General features: G+C 56.4%; 2 protein-coding genes and 1 gene segment (V, D, J or C); 1 reads left to right on the forward strand and 2 right to left on the reverse strand.

The window, feature by feature from the left end:
* Positions 1-3,911: 3,911 nt before the first annotated feature.
* On the reverse strand, positions 3,912-5,935 carry LOC122152857. Its single transcript, XM_042787490.1, has 2 exons — positions 5,638-5,935; positions 3,912-4,681 (listed from the first exon to the last, which is right to left on the reverse strand). The coding sequence occupies exons 1-2, from the start codon at positions 5,909-5,911 to the stop codon at positions 4,290-4,292; spliced, it is 666 nt and encodes a 221-aa protein (XP_042643424.1). The 5' UTR covers positions 5,912-5,935; the 3' UTR covers positions 3,912-4,289.
* A 6,667-nt stretch (positions 5,936-12,602) lies between these two features.
* Positions 12,603-14,929, reverse strand: LOC122152789. The segment is given in 3 exon segments: positions 12,603-12,645; positions 13,742-14,070; positions 14,878-14,929. Coding segments are annotated over 3 exon segments (424 nt in total).
* Positions 14,930-17,460: 2,531 nt separating this feature from the next.
* LOC122152858 (feather keratin Cos1-2-like) lies at positions 17,461-18,224 on the forward strand. The gene is made up of 2 exons (XM_042787491.1): positions 17,461-17,625; positions 17,871-18,224. The coding sequence occupies exons 1-2, from the start codon at positions 17,476-17,478 to the stop codon at positions 18,195-18,197; spliced, it is 477 nt and encodes a 158-aa protein (XP_042643425.1). The 5' UTR covers positions 17,461-17,475; the 3' UTR covers positions 18,198-18,224.
* Positions 18,225-20,586: the final 2,362 nt, after the last annotated feature.

A 20,586-nucleotide genomic window follows, 5' to 3' on the forward strand; every position in this document is an offset into this window, starting at 1 on the left:
GGGAGATAGAATGGGACACCCTCTTAATGTCAGTGGGATGAGAGCTCTAGAGGCCCAGGGGCAGCTGAGAGAAAATCTGCCACTTTGCATTGGAATGGGAGAACTGTGGGATTGCAGAGCCAGCTGAGAGCTCCTGTGGTGCCAGCAGGTGGCTCAGGAGAGGCAGGGAGAGATGGACTAAAGGGGAGAGAAAAGCAGGAGAAGGGCTCTGAGGTATCTCTCCTCTCTCCTTTCCAAGGGTAAGATCATCTGAAGAGAACTAGTGCAAAACCATAGGTATGTGTACCAACATTTCTCAGCCTTTTCCTGTTATTCAAGAGTACTTCCCCATATGGACCTGATAAGGTTGCTGAGGGTTTCCTGAGGAGAAGAAGTCTGCCTTCAGGAGTAGGACTTACACAGCAGTTTCCCCAGGAAGGTGATGAGGGTGAGATATCCGAGGGGGAAGTCGAGACCAAGCTGCCCGTTTGCTGAGTGAGCGAGAGTTAGAAAAGCACCTGCCAGCCCCGAGATAACAGAGCTGCCGGCAGCGACTCCGTTGGGGGAGCAAAGGAAGAAGCAGGGAAGAGAAATAATCTGTTCTTCCTGGGCCTGAAATGCTCCTGGTGGGTTTCTCCCCGCTCCAGCAGCAACCCCTGTGGCTCCCTCAGCCAAGGGCATTCTCAGCGTCTCCACAGTGAGGGGCCCTGGGGGCTGTGGGGTCCCCCCCCAGTCGTGGGAAGGGGCTGTTCCCAGTCAGCTCGCAGTGGAGTCCCCTCCTTCCCAGCCAGAATCCCCTGCTCTTCTGCACCCCCACTGCTGGGCCATCTGGGAGGTCAGGGCTTTCACATCTTCCCCTGGGGTTGCAGCTCTCTGGGGATGTTGCTGTGTCTTCTGGCAACAGGAGCCTCCTCCATGTCTGTCACTTCTCCCTCGTCCTTCCTCAGCTTCCAAAACCTGCCTCTGGAAGAGTGAGCCTGAACTGGTTGCAAAAGGGCCACGTCCAGGTGGATTTGGAGCACCTCCAGGGATGGAGACTCCACAAGCTCACTGGGCATCCTGTGCCAGTGCTCCCTCACAGTGAAAAAGGTTTCGCTGGTGTTCAGACGGACCCTCCTGCGTTTCACTTTGTGCCCATTCTCTCTTGTCCTGCCCTAGAACACCACAGGGAAGAGCCTGGCTCCACCTTCTTCACATCCTCCCTTCGGATGTTTGTGGGCGGGTGATGAGAGCTCCCCTGAGACTTCTCTGTGCTGAACAGTCCCAGCTCTCTCAGCTGGGATCAGCACCCGAGAGTCACTGCAGCCTCTTCATCATGCAGAGTGGCCCCTTGCCTGGCTGTCTGCAGTCCGCCTGTGCCACAGAGTTCCCAGGGAAAACACACCCCCCCTTACACCCTCTGGAGTCACAAGCACACCGCTCAGCCATCAGTCCCTCCAGCTGCTGGCCCAAAGAGAGAAAGGCCCTGTGACCCGTCTCCAGTGGGCGGCAGCCAGGTCTGAAATCCCAGTAAGCACTGGTTGGTCCCCCAGTTCCTGGCACCCAGCTCACTCTGTCACCCCGCTCCCTCCAGTTCCTGGCACTCAGACCTTGCAGCACCCACACACGGGAGAGGGAGGGAAGCTGCACAGCAGGACGGTTAGGAAAGGATTTGCTAAGAAGGCAGGGGGGCTGTGGGCCCAGGCACAGGGCTGATCCCGACCAGTGCACCCACCAGCCCCTGCTTGGGGCCAGGTACCTCCTTTTATCCTTCTGCCTCTCTATTGCCTCCCCTTGCAGAGGGGAGCAGAGGCTGTGGCAGGTGCCCCCGCCCGATGACAATGTGGCTCCCTGGCTGTTGAACTTCCCCTGTGCCCTTGTTCTCAGGGCTTTACGGCAGTTGGGCTCCTCGGCCAAGAGGGGCTGGGATTGACCACAGGTCAGATCGGGCTCGGCTAGAAATGGAGTCCCCTGGGGGAGCCTTTTTGAGCTGGTGCGGACCAGAGCAGCGTCCTGCAGGTAAGGCCTCTCGCCTTGGGCTGGGACTGGGCCCAAGGAAACTCCTTGGCATTCCTGTGGGTTGGGACGCTGCCCTAAGGTGTTCCTTGATGTGGAGAGTCCTTTTCTTTTATTAGGTGAGTGACTCTCCTGGGCATTTGAACCTGCTGTTTCTATGTTTGGGGAGTGCTGATTAATTGTGCACAAAAAAACCCTTTATTTTTCATTCTTTACTTGAGAGTTTCTGCAACAATTGGCATAGTCGGCAGGAGGTCGATAGAGGAGTTATTGTATTGTTGTGTCTTCTGTCTCCCAAATGTATAACAGGGGAAGGAGAAGAGGTTTAGTTTCTGGGTGTTTGTGAGAATGTGAGAACAGAGCTGTGGTAGTTTTTGGGATGGGGGAAGTAAAGGGCATATGTGCGCCACCTTAGGTAACTGTTGGATGCAGGCACAAGAATATTTTGTAGTGGTGAAGAAAGAGAACTTTGGGAAAGAACTGGCAATTGATTGCTTGAGGGTAGAATTGTTCCCAGAAAGAGAGAGGCGGCGGTACGGAATATCGCTTGCCGCGCCGGTGGACCCCAGCCACCACAGACCTCTTATTAGAGGGTCCCGCATGTTTTAAAGGCACCTGTGCAGTCCCTGAGGGAAAGGGTGCAAAGAGCTGTTGGTCTGACCAGCCAAGCCCTCTGACCCCTGTGTATGTGTACTAATGTGGGCAGAAATGCTCTGTGATGGGGTTTTGGGGTCTGTGAGAGGGGATGGACTGAGCCGGGTGCTGGCGTGGTCAGAAATGGGAAGTTTCAGAAATGTAGTGAGAAAGTCCACCCCGAGCAGCCTCCTGGTAGGGGACCTGACCTGCCCGGGATAGGTTCCAGACCATCTTATGATTTGGGAAGGAATGGTCCTTGGCAGGAGGGGTTGGCATTGGGGGCACCCCAGCAATGTTACCTGGGCAATCCAGAGATAACATTCAGAAACTGGTGGAATTGCTGGAGGGGAAATTGGAGGACAAAGGGAAATGGCAGGAATCCTGCTCCCTCCCTGGGGAAGGGAACTGTAACCCTTTTGTGACATGAGGAGGGGAACTGAGAGAGTTAAAAACTAGAAGCTGCTGTTTGGGGTTTGGGCCGCCCAGTCTGCATGGTGAATTTTTATTGATGGTTTGTTGGTAAGGAGCTTTATAGACATATTCTTGTGGGTCCCAGACAGATAAGTTTCTAATTTTGAATTGTTTTCAGGGGCCGAAATTAGTGTTTTAAATAGTCAATAAACTACTGAGTTAAGACAGAAATTATCAAGAAAGTTTATAAATATAAAAGGTGCGATGGCGGTTATGGAAAAATATCCCATAGTGCAAGCGTAGGTTTGGTTATCAGGGTGTAAGAAACTATGAACTAAGGGTATTGTTTATTGAAATTTATGTTAAGCTCAATGTAAAGGTTAGGCGGCAAAAAGACAAAAAAACTGCTTATGCAAATAGCTGCCAGACACTGCTTGTGTGAGACAAGATAACCTGTGAGACAAGATAACCTGTGAGATAAGATGACTGCGTGAGATAAGATAACCGCAATTTGCTTACACTAAAAGATACTTGTGCAAGCAGAAGGGGTACTGATCAAAGACAACCACGGATGTACAAAATGTATAAAAAGGAACTGTTTGAACTGATCAGTACGGCAGTTGGCGGAGCGCAGACTCCCCTGCCGTCCAGCGCTGTCTTTGCTCATATTCTACTTGCTATAATTAATAAAATTATAATTGGATTATGATCCATTGTGGTCTCAATTTATAACAAGGGGAAAAGGAGGATGAGAGCCGTGGAGGTGGCATTAAGACCTTATAAGGAAAATATATTGGGGTTTGTGTTATTAGGTAAACAGCAGTGTTTACTGGATGGCGGTGGGTGGAGATTTGAAGGTGCTGGGACAAGGGTGTCTTATGCAAGTTTTTTTCAGGTTGTTCTTTTATTATTATAATTTTAAGATAAGCCGTGTTTCTCGATATTCATAGCTAACAATTGTTAAATGGGGTATTTAGTGGTAATTAGTGATCTTGAGAAAAGAGATCCTAAATTGCATCTATTACATTTATAATTTTCTAGTTTGGCCGGACCGTAAGATGGATGGTTGGTGGTAGCTAACTGTTGATTACTGGAGATTGAATAGCAATATCCCCCCTTTAACAGCTACTGTCCTGAATAGAGCATCAATAATACCAGCAATACAGGCAGCTGCTAAAGTGTGGGTGCCTGCATTCAAAGTTAAAAATATATGGGGGGGGGGGGGGGTTATTATTCCCTTAAAGAAGAGGATGAGCCTCAGTTTGCCTTTACTTGTTAAAGGACGTAAAATAATCTAACTCAGCCTTGCAGACACATCCCCTCCCTCCCCTGGGTTCTTGCACAGCCAAGGAAGCTCCCTGCACCGGGGTGTCTTGCACAGCACAGAGGTACAAGGCACTGTCAGAGACCTCAACTTCCTCCAGCTTCAGGACACTGGATTTCCCTGCGGTGTTCAGCAATGTGGTGAAACGGCCGCTCTGCTTGGAGCCAGCAGCTACCTGGTAGGAGACCAGCTGGGGGCCTTGGCCTTTCCTCTGCTGGTACCAGAGCAGGGCATAAAAGTAAGACACCTCGTATGTGCAGGTGGTTTGGAAGGTGTCTCTCTGCTTCAGCGTGACTTGCCCTTCTTGCTGGGTGACGGTGGTCTGCCCCACGGTGCCTGGAAGAAATCAAAGGTCAGTGACTGTGCAGGGAAAGTCTCCCAAATGCAAAACGAGAGGGGATGCAAAGTGTCAGATGAGAAGGCTCCTCGTGGCCTTCTCTACAGGCAGAGCCCCGTGGGTGGGAACAGCAAACTGTTGAGGGTCTTTGGGCAGGAGGTCTGAGACCTCAGCTCAGCGTGGATTCCACAGCACAATAATGCCCATTACTTCCCACAGGGATACCCCCAGAGAGAGCTGTGCTTTCACCCCGGTCTTCCATCCTGACTCTCCTGCTGTCCGGAGTCTCCAGGGAAGAGCCTGTAGTGCCTGGCCCTCCTGTGCTGGGTCCACAACACCCCCAGCAGGGTGAGGCACCAGGGAACTCCTGCAAGATGTTGCATCCTCTTCCCCATTGCCTGTCCTCTCAAAAGGCTCCGTGGTCCAGGAAGGGAAAAGGAAGCCCTGGCAGCGCAGACACGCAGGAGGAATGGATAGCCAGGGCATGCTGCCTGGCATGTGCCAGCCAGGAGAGAGACTGGGACATCCTGAGAACAGGAGTGGGATGAGGGAGCTTTCATGTCCCTGCATCAGCTTTCAAAGTCCTGCGCCCTTGGGCTGCAAAGGCAGACAATGTGTAGTGCAGAGAGAGGGGAGCTTCTGCAGTGATCCGTCTGTGAAACACTGAGCCCAGCCAGGTCAGCAGAGAGAGGCAGAGAGCTGGGCATCTGGCAAGAGAAAAGGAAGGGCAGGGGTCCGAGATGATCGGGAGAGCAGCTGTTTCTTCTCGGTCTCAGCCTGTGCTTGCCAGCAGTAAGAGCACCTTGAGAAAGCCGGTGCAAAGCCACCCTTGTGATCTGATGCTTCCCAACGTTTGCCCAGAGTTGAAGAGCAGCTCCCTGCAGAGAGCTGTGCAGGGGGGGAGGGTGTCCGGGGGAGAAGAGGAGGCCTGGGGACAGTCAAAGCCAATGCTTACCCAGTGGTTTCCCCAGGCATGCAGCCAGGATGAGATACTCGAGGTGCGTGCTGAGACCCATCCTCCTGCAAGTGGGAGAGAAACAAACCCCCTCCACGTCCCCACCAAGAGCCGCGAGAGAGCCGAGCTGCCGGAAATGACTCTGCAAGGGGAACAAAGAATGAACCGGGGAGGAGAAAACGCTTGTTCTTAGCACGCCCGAAATGCCTGTGCTCTGCTCTTCTCTCCTCCAGCAGTGACACGGGTTGCTCCTGCAAAAAACACCTTCTGCCATTCCAGGGTGAGGGCTGTAAGGGGGATAGGCCTGCACCTGGTCACCAACCTCTCTGACACATCCTCCTGTGCAACATGTTGGCAGTCTCTCCTTCCCTGATTCCCGTGTCTTCTCTCCTTCCATCCTCAAGCCCTTGCCTGGGTTGCCCTCTCCTGGCTCCTGCACACGGTCTAGCCCCAACCTCCTCTCAGCACACCCCAAGGCTGCAGCTCTCACGAACATAACAGTCAGCAAGCCCAGACCCTGCAGACACCAACTGTCCCTCTAATTCCACCCCTCCCGCTCCTGGCACGGTGGACTTTCTCTTTCATTTAAAAAAGCTACCTCCAGAACCAATAAATGAAATTTCTTGCCATACTGTTAATCCCAGCTCATAAACCAGCTTCTGAAAAGCTCACCCTAAAGCAACCAACCAGCCTTTCCAGTTGACCATAACCCTTCCATTCTCCGTTTCCTCAAAACCAGTAGAATCTCCACGTGTCCTCTCCTCACTTTTAGAAGAAGATATTTAGATTTAAAAAACAAATCAGCCAGACAGTTTTTTCTCTTTCCGTGGCAGAATTTAGTCTTGACAGGAGCTCTGCAGCTCATCCGTTCCAAGTTCCTATTCAGAACGGGTCTCCTTAGATCAAGCTGGGGAGGGCTGTGACCAGTCAAGTCTTGAAAGCTGCCAAAGCCAGAACGCGCCCAACATCTGTGGACAGTACGTTCCAGTACCTGTGGATTTTCAAGGTCAAGAGAAAGTTTCAAATAAAATGTTTCCAATGTCTAACGAGAATGTTGCAGGTTCCCAACTGTGTCTGTTACCTCTTGTCCTGCCCGCTGCGCACTTCTGAGAAGAGCCTGGCTCCATGTTTTCCACATCCCCAGAGCGCGTAGTTGCAGATACCCATAAGGCCTCCCTTGAGCCTTCTTTGCCTACGGCTCCATTCCCTCGGGGTCTCTCAGTGCATCTGAGAGCATTGGGGGATTCCCCTGGACCCACTGCCACATGGCAATACCTTTCCTACATAGCCAGGAGACCCACACTGAGCACAGCACCCCAGGCATGGTCTCACCAGTGCCAACTGGAGGAGAAGGAGCCCTTCTCTGGGTGTGCTGCCTAGCCTTTTGCCAGAGATGTGAGAGAGCAGTTGGCCTGCCTTGCCACGAGCGCCCACTGCTGACTCACCTTCAGCCAAAGGCCACCAGCCATCCCCTGCCTTCCCAGCTCTCTGACCTAGAACTTCTGTCTACAGCACGGTCCAAGCTACAGCAAGAAGCTGAAAGGTGCCTCTCCCCAGGGGGACTGTTTGCTCTTGACACAGGCCTTTGGAGGAAAATTCCTGGGTGTTTTTGTGCCCTACCTCGATGGTCGTTTCTGGTGGCAACTGCACCACAAGCGCCCCCTGCACGTGATCTGTAAAGCCAGAAAGGTATTTCAGCTTTGCCTGAGTCCATGTCCATCTGCCTCACTTCATCAGCTCTCTCCCTGGGCTCATTCTCCACCTCACTCTCTGTAAGCTACCAGATGCTGCTCCATGTGTCTGAGCAAGAGAAGCAGGTAGGCTACTTCTGCCGAGTAGCCACTCGTGTCCCAAGGCCCTGGGCACTGAAGAAGTCACAGCCACACATGTTGCGGCCGCTTTCCTCACTGGCAGACAGGCTGGGGAGCCACAGGCCCAGCCTAACCCCGACCTGCAGCATGATGTTGCCTCTGCTTTACAGACAGGCTCCATCCAGCCTTTCAGGTACCACCTGGGGAACCCCTGGCTGTTTGCGCTGCCCTGGGCTCCAAGACACCGCCACTGAGGCCAGCCTGCATTCTGGCCAGTTGGAAGCCCACCCAAGGAACGCCTGGAGAAGGGAGCCTTTGCCACTTGAAAGACAGGAGCCTCTGCCCTGGCAGAAACCAGCTTCCCTCTCTGCTTCAAAGCCCGAGAAGACGGACTTGGAAGAGGCGAGTGAGGTACTAGAGCCATACAGGCTTCCCTGGGGACCAGCTAGACAGAGGACTCTCCCCATAGGGGCTGTCTCTCAGCTGCAGCAAACTTCAGACCTTCAACCCCTTGAGGCAACCCAGCAATTCTCTCTTCGACTGCCTTCTTTGCGTGATCTTGGCACACGTCTCTTTACGAGGTGTGGCCAAGCTTTCATCCTGCCTCCAGGACTCTCCTACACACCAACAGGCACTGCATTTGGTGTGGAGAGAAACCCTCTCTAACAGCTTCCTAGGTCTTACACGGGTCCCTGAAGGTTTCAGTCATCTACACTGTTTTCTCACACCTGAGTTGAACTCCAGCAGCCCCCGGCCACGGGCTGGGACAGCTCTCACTCGAACAGGGTGCTCAAAGCCCCGTCCAGCCTGGCCTGAAGTGGACACACGCCCGAGCTGTGCCCTGGCTGCCCAGAAAGCCTGAGCTACCTCCATCCTGGAAAGCAGCGTGGCCCGCAGGTCAAGGGAGGCGATTCTCCCTCTCTGCTCTGCTCTCGTGAGACCTGCCTCGTGTCCTCCATCGAGCTCCAGAGTTCCCCAGCAGGACAGACACAGAGCAGTTCAAGTGGGCCCTCCAGGGGATGGCCGTGACAATGTTCCAAGGGCTGGAACACGACTCCTGTAAGAAAAGGCTGAGACCCTTGGGGTTGTTCAGACAGCGGGAGGGAAAGCTCTGGGGACACCTCACTGCAGACTTTCTTTCGGTACATAGAGGGAGACTCCAGGAAAGGTGGGGAAAGACTTTTTACCAGGAGCTGTAGTGACAGGACAAGGAGTGATGCTCCATCAGAGCAGCACCTGCCAAGCTCAGCAGCCCATGATGGAACACCCTGACCCAGGTGTGCTTGTTACACACACGGTGCACATCTATTATGGCTGCCCAGTGGCTAACAGTGGCAGCAGCTGCTTTGACCTTAGCAATGCTGCAGCTGCTCTCTGAGCAGATTTCGAACAAAGCGTCTGGCGGGCGCCTTGCTTCCTGATGGTGCACTTGCGGAGCACAGCTAGGAGCTGGCCTCCTTCCAAGGGAGGCCTGCCACAGTTGGGGGGAGATCTGAATCAGAGCCTCTCAGGCCAGCTGAGGACCCCTGGAAAATGCCAGCCCTGCTGGGAGGCTCTCGGGCCACAGGGCTTGTCCCCCTGGTGCGGGTGCAGTGCTGGGCACACCTCCTGCCACCAAGCCTGTTCCTCTGGAGACTGCCCAGTGCTGAAGGCAGATGTGCAGGCAGACGTCTGCGCAGTGCAGCTCCAGGGGCTCCAAGGAGCCAGGAGAAGTGACAGACATCAGCCCTTGGCTCAGGCAGCTGGAAACCTCCTCCTGATGCCACCTGCTAATTAATATTCGTTGTCTGTTGAAGAGCGGGTGTTGATTTCTTCAGGCAACTTTCTAGGGCCAGCTTCCTCTCCGGTGTCCCAGCCTCAGCATTTGCAGCTGCAGGGCATCTGGCGCAGCCCAGACACACAACCCTTTGCTGCCATGTGAGCGTGGCAGGGCGGCACCTCTCCCTCTGCTGAACTGGAACTGGTCCCAGACCTCCACAACCGCCCTACGCTCATCCCCAGGGACGGGCTGGCTCTTGTCAGACTCACTCGGGGATTATTTTGATTGAAGGTGGAGAAGCCCTGGAGCAGCAGCGCTAGGGATGGGCTCTAGCTTTGACTTTGTCTCTCAAGAACAGACTGAATTTCCAAAAAAGACCATGCAGCTTGGCCCCGGCACACCTTCTCACTCTCCTGTCATCAGAACACAAACCGTTGAACTACTTCTGTCCAAGCCACAAAGGCCCGAAAGCCCTCTGCTGCCGTCCAGTCTAACAGGGATGGCCGGCGCCTCATTTCCCTTCTCAGCACCGGGCTGCCAAGGGCTTGCCTGAAGCTGTCGGGGGCACCGAGGCAGAGAGCTGGCTGCTGGAGTCCTGGTTCTCAGAGCACGGGGAGAGGCTCTGCTTCCTCCTGTGCATCTGCTCTGTCTGCGCCCGTGGGAGGATTTGTTTCCCGGGTGTTTGCATTTGTGTGCTTTTGCAAATGCACTTGTGAGCGCCAGTGCCTGCTGTGTGTGTGAGCAAGTACATTTCTGTGTCTCCCAGACTTCAGAACCTGCCTCAAACATCCCAAATCCTCTCCCTCTTATAATCTTTTCCTTTCTAAAACTCAGCTGACCCGCTTCAAAGCTTCACCTGCAGTTCCCTGATGGCCCATCGAGCAGAGGCTGAAGAGCTCTGCCCTCCCTCCTCCTCTCCCTCATCACTTACGCAGAGACTGGGCTCACCGGGTGCCTCCTTTATCACTTTCCCTTTTGCCCGTCCTCCCCTGTGCAAGCAGAGGGCACTTGGTCAGACAGCCTCAGTGAACCATCCGCTCTGACCTTCCACCCGCCCTGACAGTGACCTCTGGTGAAGTTCCTCAGGTGAGCCAGTTCCTCACCATGCTGAAAGGCTCCTGTCCCCAGAGAACACTGGGTCCCTGGAGTCCAGGCTCTGGGGGGAAACCCCATGGTGAGCTCAGTCTTTGAAGTGTCTCCCTGCGACACCTGCAGCAACACTAAGCCATGGCTTTCACTTTCCAGGACGCCTGAGAAGTTACAAAATGAAGGAAACGGGAAAGACAGGTTGAATGCGTGCTCAGTTTCCGAGGAAGGTGAGTGTAAAAATACACTCAGGTCACTTGAAATGTCATTCTGGAAGGAGCTCGTCCACGCTCCCTATTCCAACATATTTATTCTTTGCTCTCCCTGATGTCCTGCATTTCCTACCAGGTCTGCATACACCCTCACAGGCCTTTGTGTACAGCTGAGCATGAGGACAGACCTGAAGGCCACCTCCAGGTGGGATCCAAATCTTATCATTCTTTCCCCATCCAGCACGAAATGGACTTCTCATCCACCTTTCAGTACCTCGCAGAGGTATTTTTCCCCAGGGCCAGAGGCTGAGCTTTCTTTCTCACCTCAGAAGACCTCACTGCCAACAGCCACTGTCACGGCTTACTGAGCTGACACCACTCCAGGAATTGGAACATGTTGGCCTGCCACCATGGCTGCTCTTGTCAGCCTCCCCCACAGCTTCCCCACTCCAGGGACAGCTCTTTGCTTTCCAAGACAGACCGAGCATAGCAAGAGACGTGTGCACAGAGGGACAAACTAGATCCCAGAAATGCCCAGCCCAGAACTGCAGCCACTAGCAGGTTTCTGTGGGCACAGAACCCCCAGGGACTCAGGGACACCACCCCACGGCCAAGCACTGGTGAGTGCCCAGAGCTGGAGGAGAGACCTGAGAAGCAGAGGGACAGCTCGAGAGATTCAACAGGGAATCTGGTCCGGGGTCTGGTTGATGGGTCCCGCTCACAAGTTGAGGCTGTCACTGATCCCCAGAGGCAGGGCTAGGAGGACATTTGCCTCCCTTGGGTGTCTCTTGGCCAGCAGGGAAAGCCACGGGAACAGCCATGTCTCCTGCCAAGAGCCCCCTCCTCCAACAGGGATTGTTGGTGGCCACCGAGGGAAGAGGAAGAGCACGACAAGCACCTGGGATCCTTCTCCTGAACACTCCCGGCTGGGTCCCGCTCAGTTGCAGCAGCTCAGGATTGTTCCCGAGTCGGCTGTGGCAATGAAGCCTCGTGGCAAGGAAGGCCAACAGCATCCTGGGCCGCAGCAGGAGGAACATCACCGGCACGACAAGGGACCTGACTCTTCCTCTCTACTCAGCGCTGCTGAGGCCACCTCTGGAGTGCTGGCTCCAGTTCTGGGCTCCTCAGTCCAAGAAAGAGATCTGAATGAGCCCAGCAAAATGCTGCAGGGACCGCAGCATCGTTCCTATGAGGACAGGCTGAGAGGGCTGGCAGTGGTCAGCCTGGGGAAGAGAAGGCTCGAGGGGGAACTTGCCAGCGTGTGTAAATACCTGACAGTACGGAATGAAGAAGAGACTCTGCTCAGTCAGGCACCCTTGGGACTGCACCCCTCTGCCATGAGGAGGCTCTGGAGGAAGAGAAGTTGAGGTTGTTGAAATGCCCAGCCCAAGGAAAGACCTAAAATTCTGACACGTACTGTGTTCCAGACTTGCGAGTGCCACAGGAAGGTTTTTTAGAATTGGGATTTTCATCTTGGGTGGCCAGGCCACAGTTGGGTTTCTGACAGCCCTCCAAGTCAGAAGGTGCTGGAGCACCCCCTCAGACACACATATCCTGGTGTAGAAGTGCTGCCTCTCAGCTCCAGGTCTCATTGCCAAAGGGGCCATGGGGAACCTGAAAGTTCAGGCAGGAGCCTGAAGGAGGAGATCAAAGGGACTTTGGTCAGGGAATAGGAGCCTGCAGGCTGTTTTCCTGATTTTTCTTCCTCCTGGGGATCACAACCAGCCCAAGAAGAAAGGCAGGAGTGTCCATGGTGAACTTCTGCCATCCAGTGCCCAGCCAGAGACAGGGACCTGCACCCGCCTCTCTCGGGGTTGGAGACAGACCCTCTGCAGCCCCCAATGTACTCCTTGTTCCCTGGTAGAGTCTGAAGGGATGCAGAACCAGGAACATGCAAAGGCACCAGGAAGCAGGAGTCTGACTCCCTATCCCCAGAGGCATTTCTCTCTCCCTTCTCTGGGGCCATGGCTGATGCTCTTCAAGGGAACCAGCAGTGGGAAGAGCTCCTGCAGTGAACATCCACCCAGAGTCACCCCTGTTGGGCAGGAAGACATCCAGCACAACCCTCTGCTTCACAGACATCTCCTCCCCATCCCTTCAGGCATCACAGTCATCCTCTTTGTGTAGGAATGACTGAACCCTGTAGGGTGAGAGCAGAATATCACATTATGAACTTGTTTCTGAGTGCATGAGGTTTGACTTCTTACATGCTCCACTGGAAAAGTATCTGGGGGTTGTGCAAGACATGGGATGCTGAGGGGAAGGAGCACAGACAAGCAGAGGGAAGGATCAAGGCAGCTTGTTTGGGAGCGAGTATGGGAAGACAGATGGAGGCAGGGATGAGAGCAGCTGATTGCGTGTGAACACGTGTCTGATCCGTGTGCTGGCCTGGCCACGCCTGTGGCTCTGCCTTGTTTGTGCACCTGCCAGCAGTTCCCTGCAAACCCAGTGATGAAGTCCAGCTGGGGCAGGGAGCGCGGCTGAGCCTTCCCTCTGTGCCTCGGAAGCCCCTGACCATGGGCTTGGAACTGCTCTGGCAGCTCCTCGAGCCACACAGGGCTCCATGGGGAGCGGCCGGAGCCCACAGTCCCTTCCCAGAGGCCTCCTTCCAGCTCCTTGGGCAACGCAGCAAATCTGTTGCCGACTCACTAATGAGGGAGGAACCTGGCATCCCTTGAGGCTGTGGTCAGGGTGCTCTATCGGGCTTATAGGGAAAGGTTTTGGTAGAAGAGGGGCTGCAGGTGTGGCTGCTGTGAGAAAATGCCAGAAGCTGTGCCAATGTCGGGTAGAGGTGGGACCTGCCGGCTCCCAAATGTTCCACGAGGACTGTCTCCCATGGGAGGGACCCCAGGGCGCAGCAGGGGAAGGGCGTGAGGAGGAAGGAGCCGCAGAGACAACGGGGGAGGAACGGGAGCCAACCCCGCTTTGCCATCCCCCTGGGCCACTCGTTGGGAGGAGGCAGAGAATTGGGGAGCGGAGCTGGGCCTGAGAAGAAGGGCAGGGCGGGGGGAAGGGCTCGCAAGGTTTGGGGTTCAGCTCCCCTTCTCCCGCTCGGATTTGATGGGCCCGAAATTGCCGGGGCCCGGGGCCGGGCGGGGCCGGGCGGGGCCGGGCGGGGCCGGGCGGGGCGAGGCGGCCCCGGCGGGTGGAGCGGCAGCGCCCCCTGGCGGCCCCGCCCGGGGCTGTCCCCGCCCCCGGCCCCGCCCCCGCCCCCCCCGCCCGGCCCCGCCCGCGGCGGTTCGTGCCCGGCCGCAGCCCCGGCTCCTCTCCCCGTGTCTCCTCGGGCGCAGTAATACACCGCCGCGTCCCTGCGCCGGGGCCGGGCGAGCCACAGGGCGCTGGACCGGCGGTCTGCCGCCACCGACAGCCGCCCCGGCGGCTCCCGCACATCCTTGCTGCCTTTAAGCCGAACACGAGGAGTGCTGGGCCCCGGCCCGGGAGCTGACGGTACCAGTAATGAACTCGGCAGTCTGCATGTTGGGGTGCGAGCAGTTGATGCTGATGCCGGTGCCCTCGGTGGTCTCTGCCGACGGCTCCTGCTGCACCTGGGCTCTGCCCACAGCCACTGCCGAGAAAACAGAAGGAAAGTGTAAAGGTCTCCAAAGATCACCCAGCTCTGATGGCTCCTTCACCCTCTCCTTAGAGGGAGAACTCGTTGGTAAGAGTGGCAGTGAGACAGAGCTGGACCAGAACATACGGGGACAATGTGCTCATCGGCAGGGATGGAGGGCAACCCCGGTATGGGCGTGTGGAGGGTGGGCAGGGAAACTGAGGCAGATGCATGGAGAGATGGAATGAAGGCAAGGTGCATGGATGGATGGATGGTGAGAGGCAGAGGAGACAAGAAAGTTCAGTGTGTTACAGTGAAAGGTGAAGGGTTGAATTCAGAAGAATGAATGCTGAAGAGCAGGGTGATGAGCCCATGTATACTCTGATGCAGGAAAGGAAACTTGTGCCTACAGCAATGAAGGAAGCAGAGGGAGAGATGAGAGGGAGTCTCGGAGTAGAGGAAGGGGTGAGGGATGCTAGAGGCACGGAGAGATGCGTCAAAAAATGAGTGTGTAGATGGCTGAAGATGACCCAGGGGGAGAGAGAGGCTAATACAGCGAAGGAGAATCGGTTGTATTCAGAAGACGAATGCAGAATGCACGAGAGAAGGAGCGGGTGCCTGGAAAAGCGTGCTTGTAACAGCAGAGATGGTGGTAAAAGAGGGAGGCTGAGAAGAGGGGATTGGGGGGGTTGGAGAGGGGGCCGAGGGATGGCAGAGGGGGAAATAGGCGATGAATAAGGAGAGGGAAGAGTTACCGCTGGGCTCTCTGGGAGCAGCCCGGCCCCAGCCCCAGCCCCCCCGGCGCCCCCCATCCCCGCGCACCCAGGAGCACCGCGGCCAGCCCCGCCAGCCCTGCGCCCCGGCCCCGCCGCATCCCGCCGCTCCGCCGCCCGCGCCTCGCTGCCCCCCGCCAGCCCCGGCTCTCTGCTCCGCCCGCCGCGCTCCTCTCCGCCGCCTCCGCCTCCTCTCCGCCGCCGCAGCTCCGCCCCGGGGCTGAGCCCTGCGCCGGCGCCGCTCGGGGGCTCGCCCGGGCTCCGAGTGCTCAGCGGCTCTGCACGGCCACCACTTGGTCTCCTGGCAATGCCACTCTCTCCCTCCTCCAGCAAGGGCTCCCCAGCAAGAACCAGCCTGCACAGCGCCAGCTGCAGCCTGGGCCAGCAGCAGGCCTGGGCCCAGGAGATGGAGCAGCTTCCCAGAGCTCCCCGAGCTCAGGGGCTGCAAAGAGCAGCCACTGCTTTCCTGCCGCTGGCAGGGAGGAGGCGGAGAGCCTCCCTTCAGCTGCCTCTCTGCACTCCCAGCACAATGCCTACGAGGGCTCTGCAGGCAAAGCGGGGCTCCGGACAAGTGTGCCCGTGGGCGTGCGGGGGGCAGGGGCCCAAGAGGAACGGCAGCGTCCCAGTGTCGGCGCGAGAAGGGACCTCCAGAGCTCCTCGACAGCAGCCCCCGCTCTCAGCAGTTCCCACTCCATCGGGCCGCTCCCGGGGGGCGATTGCCGAAACTCCCACGGAAATCCATCCCAGGGTCTGCTGGCTGGGCTTTGCCCCACCCCTCACAACTCCTGGAGCCGGTAGCCCAGCCCTTTTCCACCCACCTTATCCTCCTCTTTCTGAAGCCCTTCGCCTCCAGTTCGGTCACCAAGGCAGTACAAGAGAGGCTGGAAAGATCTGGCTAAAACTCCAGCTACGCGCCTGCCCTGCCCTTTCTTTGGCCGCAGTGCCCGCTCCCTCCTGAGAAATCAGCAAGGTTTCCCTCGGAGACACCTCCGAGAGCGTCATCTGAGAAGCAGCTCCACGGAGAGGGGAGTCAGCCCTGGCTGAGCTCTCCCAGCAGAGCTCCCTGGCACTGAGCTCCCCAAAGGTCGCTCAAGCGAAGGAGGGAAGCCTTGGCTGCCCTGTGTCCAAGTGGGACCTGAGCCCAGGCGGAGAAGCGGTCAGGAGGGGAGATGGGCTCAGGAGCTTTACACACCCTGGACAGCCCCGGGTGGAGGCAGAGTCTCTTCTGGACACCCCTGGGACAGCAGCAGGCTTTGGGGAATGCGGGCTTGAACGCAGCATCCCTTCCCTCCTGGGGCCAGCTGCTGGGCACTCAGACTGACATTCCCGGCTGGGGCATGAAGGGCCTCGTGCGCTGAAGCCCAAGGCAGTCATCAGCTCTTTGGCTTTCCTTGTGAAAGCCCCAGGGTCTGTCATGCTACTCAAAGCAAAGCAGTCTCAAGCTTCACGTTCTGCCATTCAGTCCCAGCTTAACCCGAGGTCTCAGCCCCTGCCTCACACGGCACCAGGCCAATGATCTGCAGAAATACATCTGGCGTAGGACTGGAGACGAGAGGGGGCTTTGTCCCAGCCCAGACACCACTGACAGAAGAGTGGAAGCAGAGCCCCTCAGGGATGGCCAGCACATGCTCAGCAGGATTCCTCAGCCCTTCTCCTTGCCCATAAAGCAATCCCCATCCTTCAGAAATCTCTCGAGCTGGGCAGAGCAGCCGAGTCCTGGCCTGGAGAGGCAGGGAGGGGGCACTGCCAGCCATGCTGAGGCACTCCCAGCATTGTGACACTGACTTAAATACGGTTCCAAATTGGTGTGAATGCATCCTTGTTGTGGCCTGAAGCTGGCAGCAGCAGAGCGTGAGCTTTGGAGGGGCAGGAAAAGGAGGGCTGAGGAGACAGGGGCTGCGTGTCAGTGCCTCTTCCCTGGACACATCTCTAGCAGGCTGGTGCCATCACCGTACAGCTGCACTCAGGCTCCTTCTGAGCCTGGGAACCTGCTGCTCTGCAGTGCTCGTGGGCAGAGCAGAGGAGAGTGGCCCTGCCACGAGCAGCACATTCCCTCGTGATGAAGGACACACAAGCAGGGTCATGCTCACTGGCGTGGAATTATTCACAAGCTTGTAGTCCCACAAGCATCCGCAGAAACAAAACTGCTCAAAAGTACCCAGAAGAAAAGAAACACACATAGGAACACAACGGACCATGGACTCTGCTGAGGACCCCTGGGGACTGGGCAGCGTTAGGCAGGCTGGGGCCAAAACCCTGCAGCACCACACAGACACCTGTGAGGCAACAACAAGTGACCATTGGGGTGAGCTGAGGAAGGACTCTGGGACAGACCAGGACGTGGCACGACCTCATGCACGGGAGCCCACGGCATCCAGCCGAGGGTGGCTGGGCCTTCTTCCGAAGAGCAGCACTTCAAACAGACCCGCTGGAGTCATCCCGACTGACATCACCTGCCTGCTCTGGAAATAGCCAGCACTTGAGCTGAGTGTTCACCCGCACTGCTGCATTCCTACCCAGGAAATCCTGGGGCCTTTCATCCCAGTGCTCAGAACAAGCCTTCGCTGGGAAATGGGCTTGGCACAAACCTGGAAATGAAAAGGCAGCAGTGCAGGAAATGAAAGCACAGCCCATATTATTAGCTGTGATGGTTTGCGTTCAAGACGAGCTTGTCAGAAAATTGTTCCCTCTGCAAAGGGTGCCTCTGGGCCTGCGGCAAGGAAGGGCAGGTATAAAAGGCAGCCCCAGTTCCTGCTCTCTCATCCACTTCTCTTGCCTCCTGCTCCTTGGCAGCCAGGTGAGTTCCTTCTTCTCCTCTTCCAAAGCAAGACCTCCACTTGATAGTCACCCCAGCTGATATTGCTCTGTGCTTTCGTGGGGTTTGGATCTTCTTGTTGTGACAGAGGCAAGTGGGGAGACATTGTGCTTAGAGAGTGGGCTGAGGGGTCTTTTGCTTGACGAAAGAGGAGAGAGCATCCCTGTGCCAGGCTGCTCTTCATAGAGTGATAAAGACGCCCTGCTTCCTTCCTGCTTCTCCCCCAGGTGCACCTCCACCCTCGAGACATGTCCTGCTCCGACCAGTGCCTGCCATGCCGGCCCTGCGGCCCGACCCCGCTGGCCAACAGCTGCAATGAGCCCTGTGTCAGGCAGTGCCAGAGCTCCACCGTCGCCATCCAGCCCTCCCCCGTGGTGGTGACCCTGCCCGGCCCCATCCTCAGCTCCTTCCCACAGAACACCGTTGTGGGCTCCTCCACCTCCGCCGCCGTTGGCAGCATCCTCAGCTGTGACGGAGTCCCCATCAACTCGGGGGGCTTTGACCTCTCCTGCATCACCAGCCGCTACTGCGGCAGAAGGTGCCCCCCCTGCTAAAGCTGCTGGCAGTGACCCACGGAGACACCTCGTGGAACTGAGAACATGCTGCTGGGCACAGGATCACGAATTTGGATGTTGTTTTCAGGATAGCTGAATGGCTTTGCCTTTCTTTCCATTTCTCTTTTTGCTGCCTGTCCCCTTGCCTACAGAGTGTCCCCAGTGCCAGCCTGGTGGGGACCATCTGCCTCCTCTCTGGCCTCTGTGGGGCAGGCAGACAGACAGACATCAGGCAGGAACTTCTCTGTGGGCAAGCACTGAAGACCCTCAGCTGCCCCCACGGCTCCCTGCACTGCTGTGCTCCACCTGGAGTGACTTTGTTTCCCTCTTTTGACTCATTAAAGTTCTGCTGCATCCAAGCCTGGCCTCCATGTGGTCCTTCCCTCCGTGGACACTGCCCGGCTGCCAGAGGGGAAGGCTGTTGCTCTGGGGTGGAAGGGGGAGAGGACACTGGGAGCCCTTGCCTTGTTGTGCCATTGTTCACAAATGGCCAGGAAGGCCGGAGGCCCTGAGGGTCAGCAGCCCCATGAGCTCCTGAGGAAGGGCGTTCCTCTTGCGGTGGTTGGAGTTGCACTGGCTTGGCAGGGGTTGGACTTTGGCTTCAAAAATTCTGTGGTTTGCAGAACGGCAAGGATGGTAAAGAAGGGAACAGCCCTTGGGATGGCCCATAGCTGATTCTCCACCTTCCTCTCCCCTCCACCAGCCAATGTAGGGGCTGTGGCCTGTGTGCATGGACGGGGCTGTCAGGGACAAGTCACCCATGCTGCTGAATGCATAGGGACTGGAAATTGGAGCTATGCCTGTGGTAGCTGAGGTCAGTCAGCACAGGAATGGGAGGAAAGGCCTGCATCCCGGGGAAGGGACTGCATGTGGAAAAAGTTGATGTCTTATGCCGTAGCAGCTAGGGAAACACTCTGGCGTATAGGAGGGACTCAGGTACCGAGGAAACCTATGGACGACTGTCCTCTGTGAGAGGGTGATCACGCTGGAACAGAGGAAAGAAGTTCGAGAAGTTCTCCTCACTTCTGTAAGTTGGAAGATGTAGCAGTGCTGACTGCACCCCCCATTCCCTGCCCTGCTTGGGGAGGAGGTAGGGATATCGTGAACCAAACTGAGCCCGGGAAGAAGGGACAGACAGAGAGAAGGTGTTTTCAAGATGTGACAATGCTTCTCACTGTCCTACTCTGTCTGTTATGTGTTGCTGTTGTAAGTGTCTGTAAAAAATCTTTGTTCTTTTTTTCTTCCCTGATGGAGTCTGTCTTTTGCCCGTGACTATAATGGGTGATTTGCCCCTCCCTGTCCTATGTCAAATCCCCAGCATGGCTTATTTTCTCCTTCTCAGCGCTGAAGGGGAAGGGGGAAGTTAGCTGCTTGTCGTGGTTTAGGCCTGATTGGTAGCCAACCACAATGCAGCAGCTCTCTCTCCCTTCTCTTCCAGCAATTAGAAGGGACAGAGAGCCAGGCTTGGGGTTCAAGATAGGACTGGGATGGGGGACAATCCCCCTTTTATGATCACGAGCAAAAGGCAGACTCGTTAGGGGAAGAAAAAAAGAACATACATTTATTACAGACACTAATAACACATAACAGAATAAGACAGTGAGAAGCATTGCCACATCTTGAGAACACCTTCCCCCCACCCCTCCCTTCTTCCCGGGCTCAGTTCTGCTCCCGATATCTCTACCTCCTCCCCCAGTGGCGCAGGGGCAGGGAATGGGGGCTGCAGTCACTTCCTTTATCTTCGGTGAGGGCAGTGTCCACAACTTGTTACCCCTGATCCATCGTGGTCCCCCTCTCACAGGAGACAGTCCTCCACAAACTTTCTCTGACTTGAATTCCTCCCATGGGCCGCAGCGTTCCCCACACTGCTCTGTCGTGGGTCACCAGCTTCCTCCGACTGGATTCCCTCCCACGGCTGCAGCCCTTCCCGAGCTGCTCCGGTGTGGGACACCCCCGCATGCTGCAATCCTCCCAGCACTGAATTACAGCAGCGGGGCTACCTTTTCCCATGAGACCCCGGCCTTCTTCAGGCACAGCACCTTGATCAGCTGAGCAGGAACAACAGGCTGTAAATCAATGTCTGCTCCACCGTAGATCTTCATGGGTAGCAGGGGGGGGCCGCCCTGCCATCTCACCACAGGATACAGGGGGGTCTCTGCTCCAGCACACCTCCCCCCCTCCTTTCTTCCTCCGTTCCTCCACTGACCTTGGTGTTCATGCAGCTGCAGCAACTCCTCCTCACAAGTCCCACTGCCCGTCACCACGTCCCTTCTTAAATATGTTATCGCAGAGGCGCAGCCGATTGGCTCAATTTCCCAAACAGAAGTGGAGCTGACGTGGAGCTGGGGGAGCTTCGAGAAGCTTCTCACAGGGGGCCGCCCCGATAGCC

The sequence above is a fragment of the Tyto alba genome, unplaced genomic scaffold, assembly GCF_018691265.1.
Source record: "Tyto alba isolate M040663 unplaced genomic scaffold, T.alba_DEE_v4.0 Super-Scaffold_12, whole genome shotgun sequence".
NCBI classification, from domain to species: Eukaryota; Metazoa; Chordata; class Aves; order Strigiformes; family Tytonidae; genus Tyto; species Tyto alba.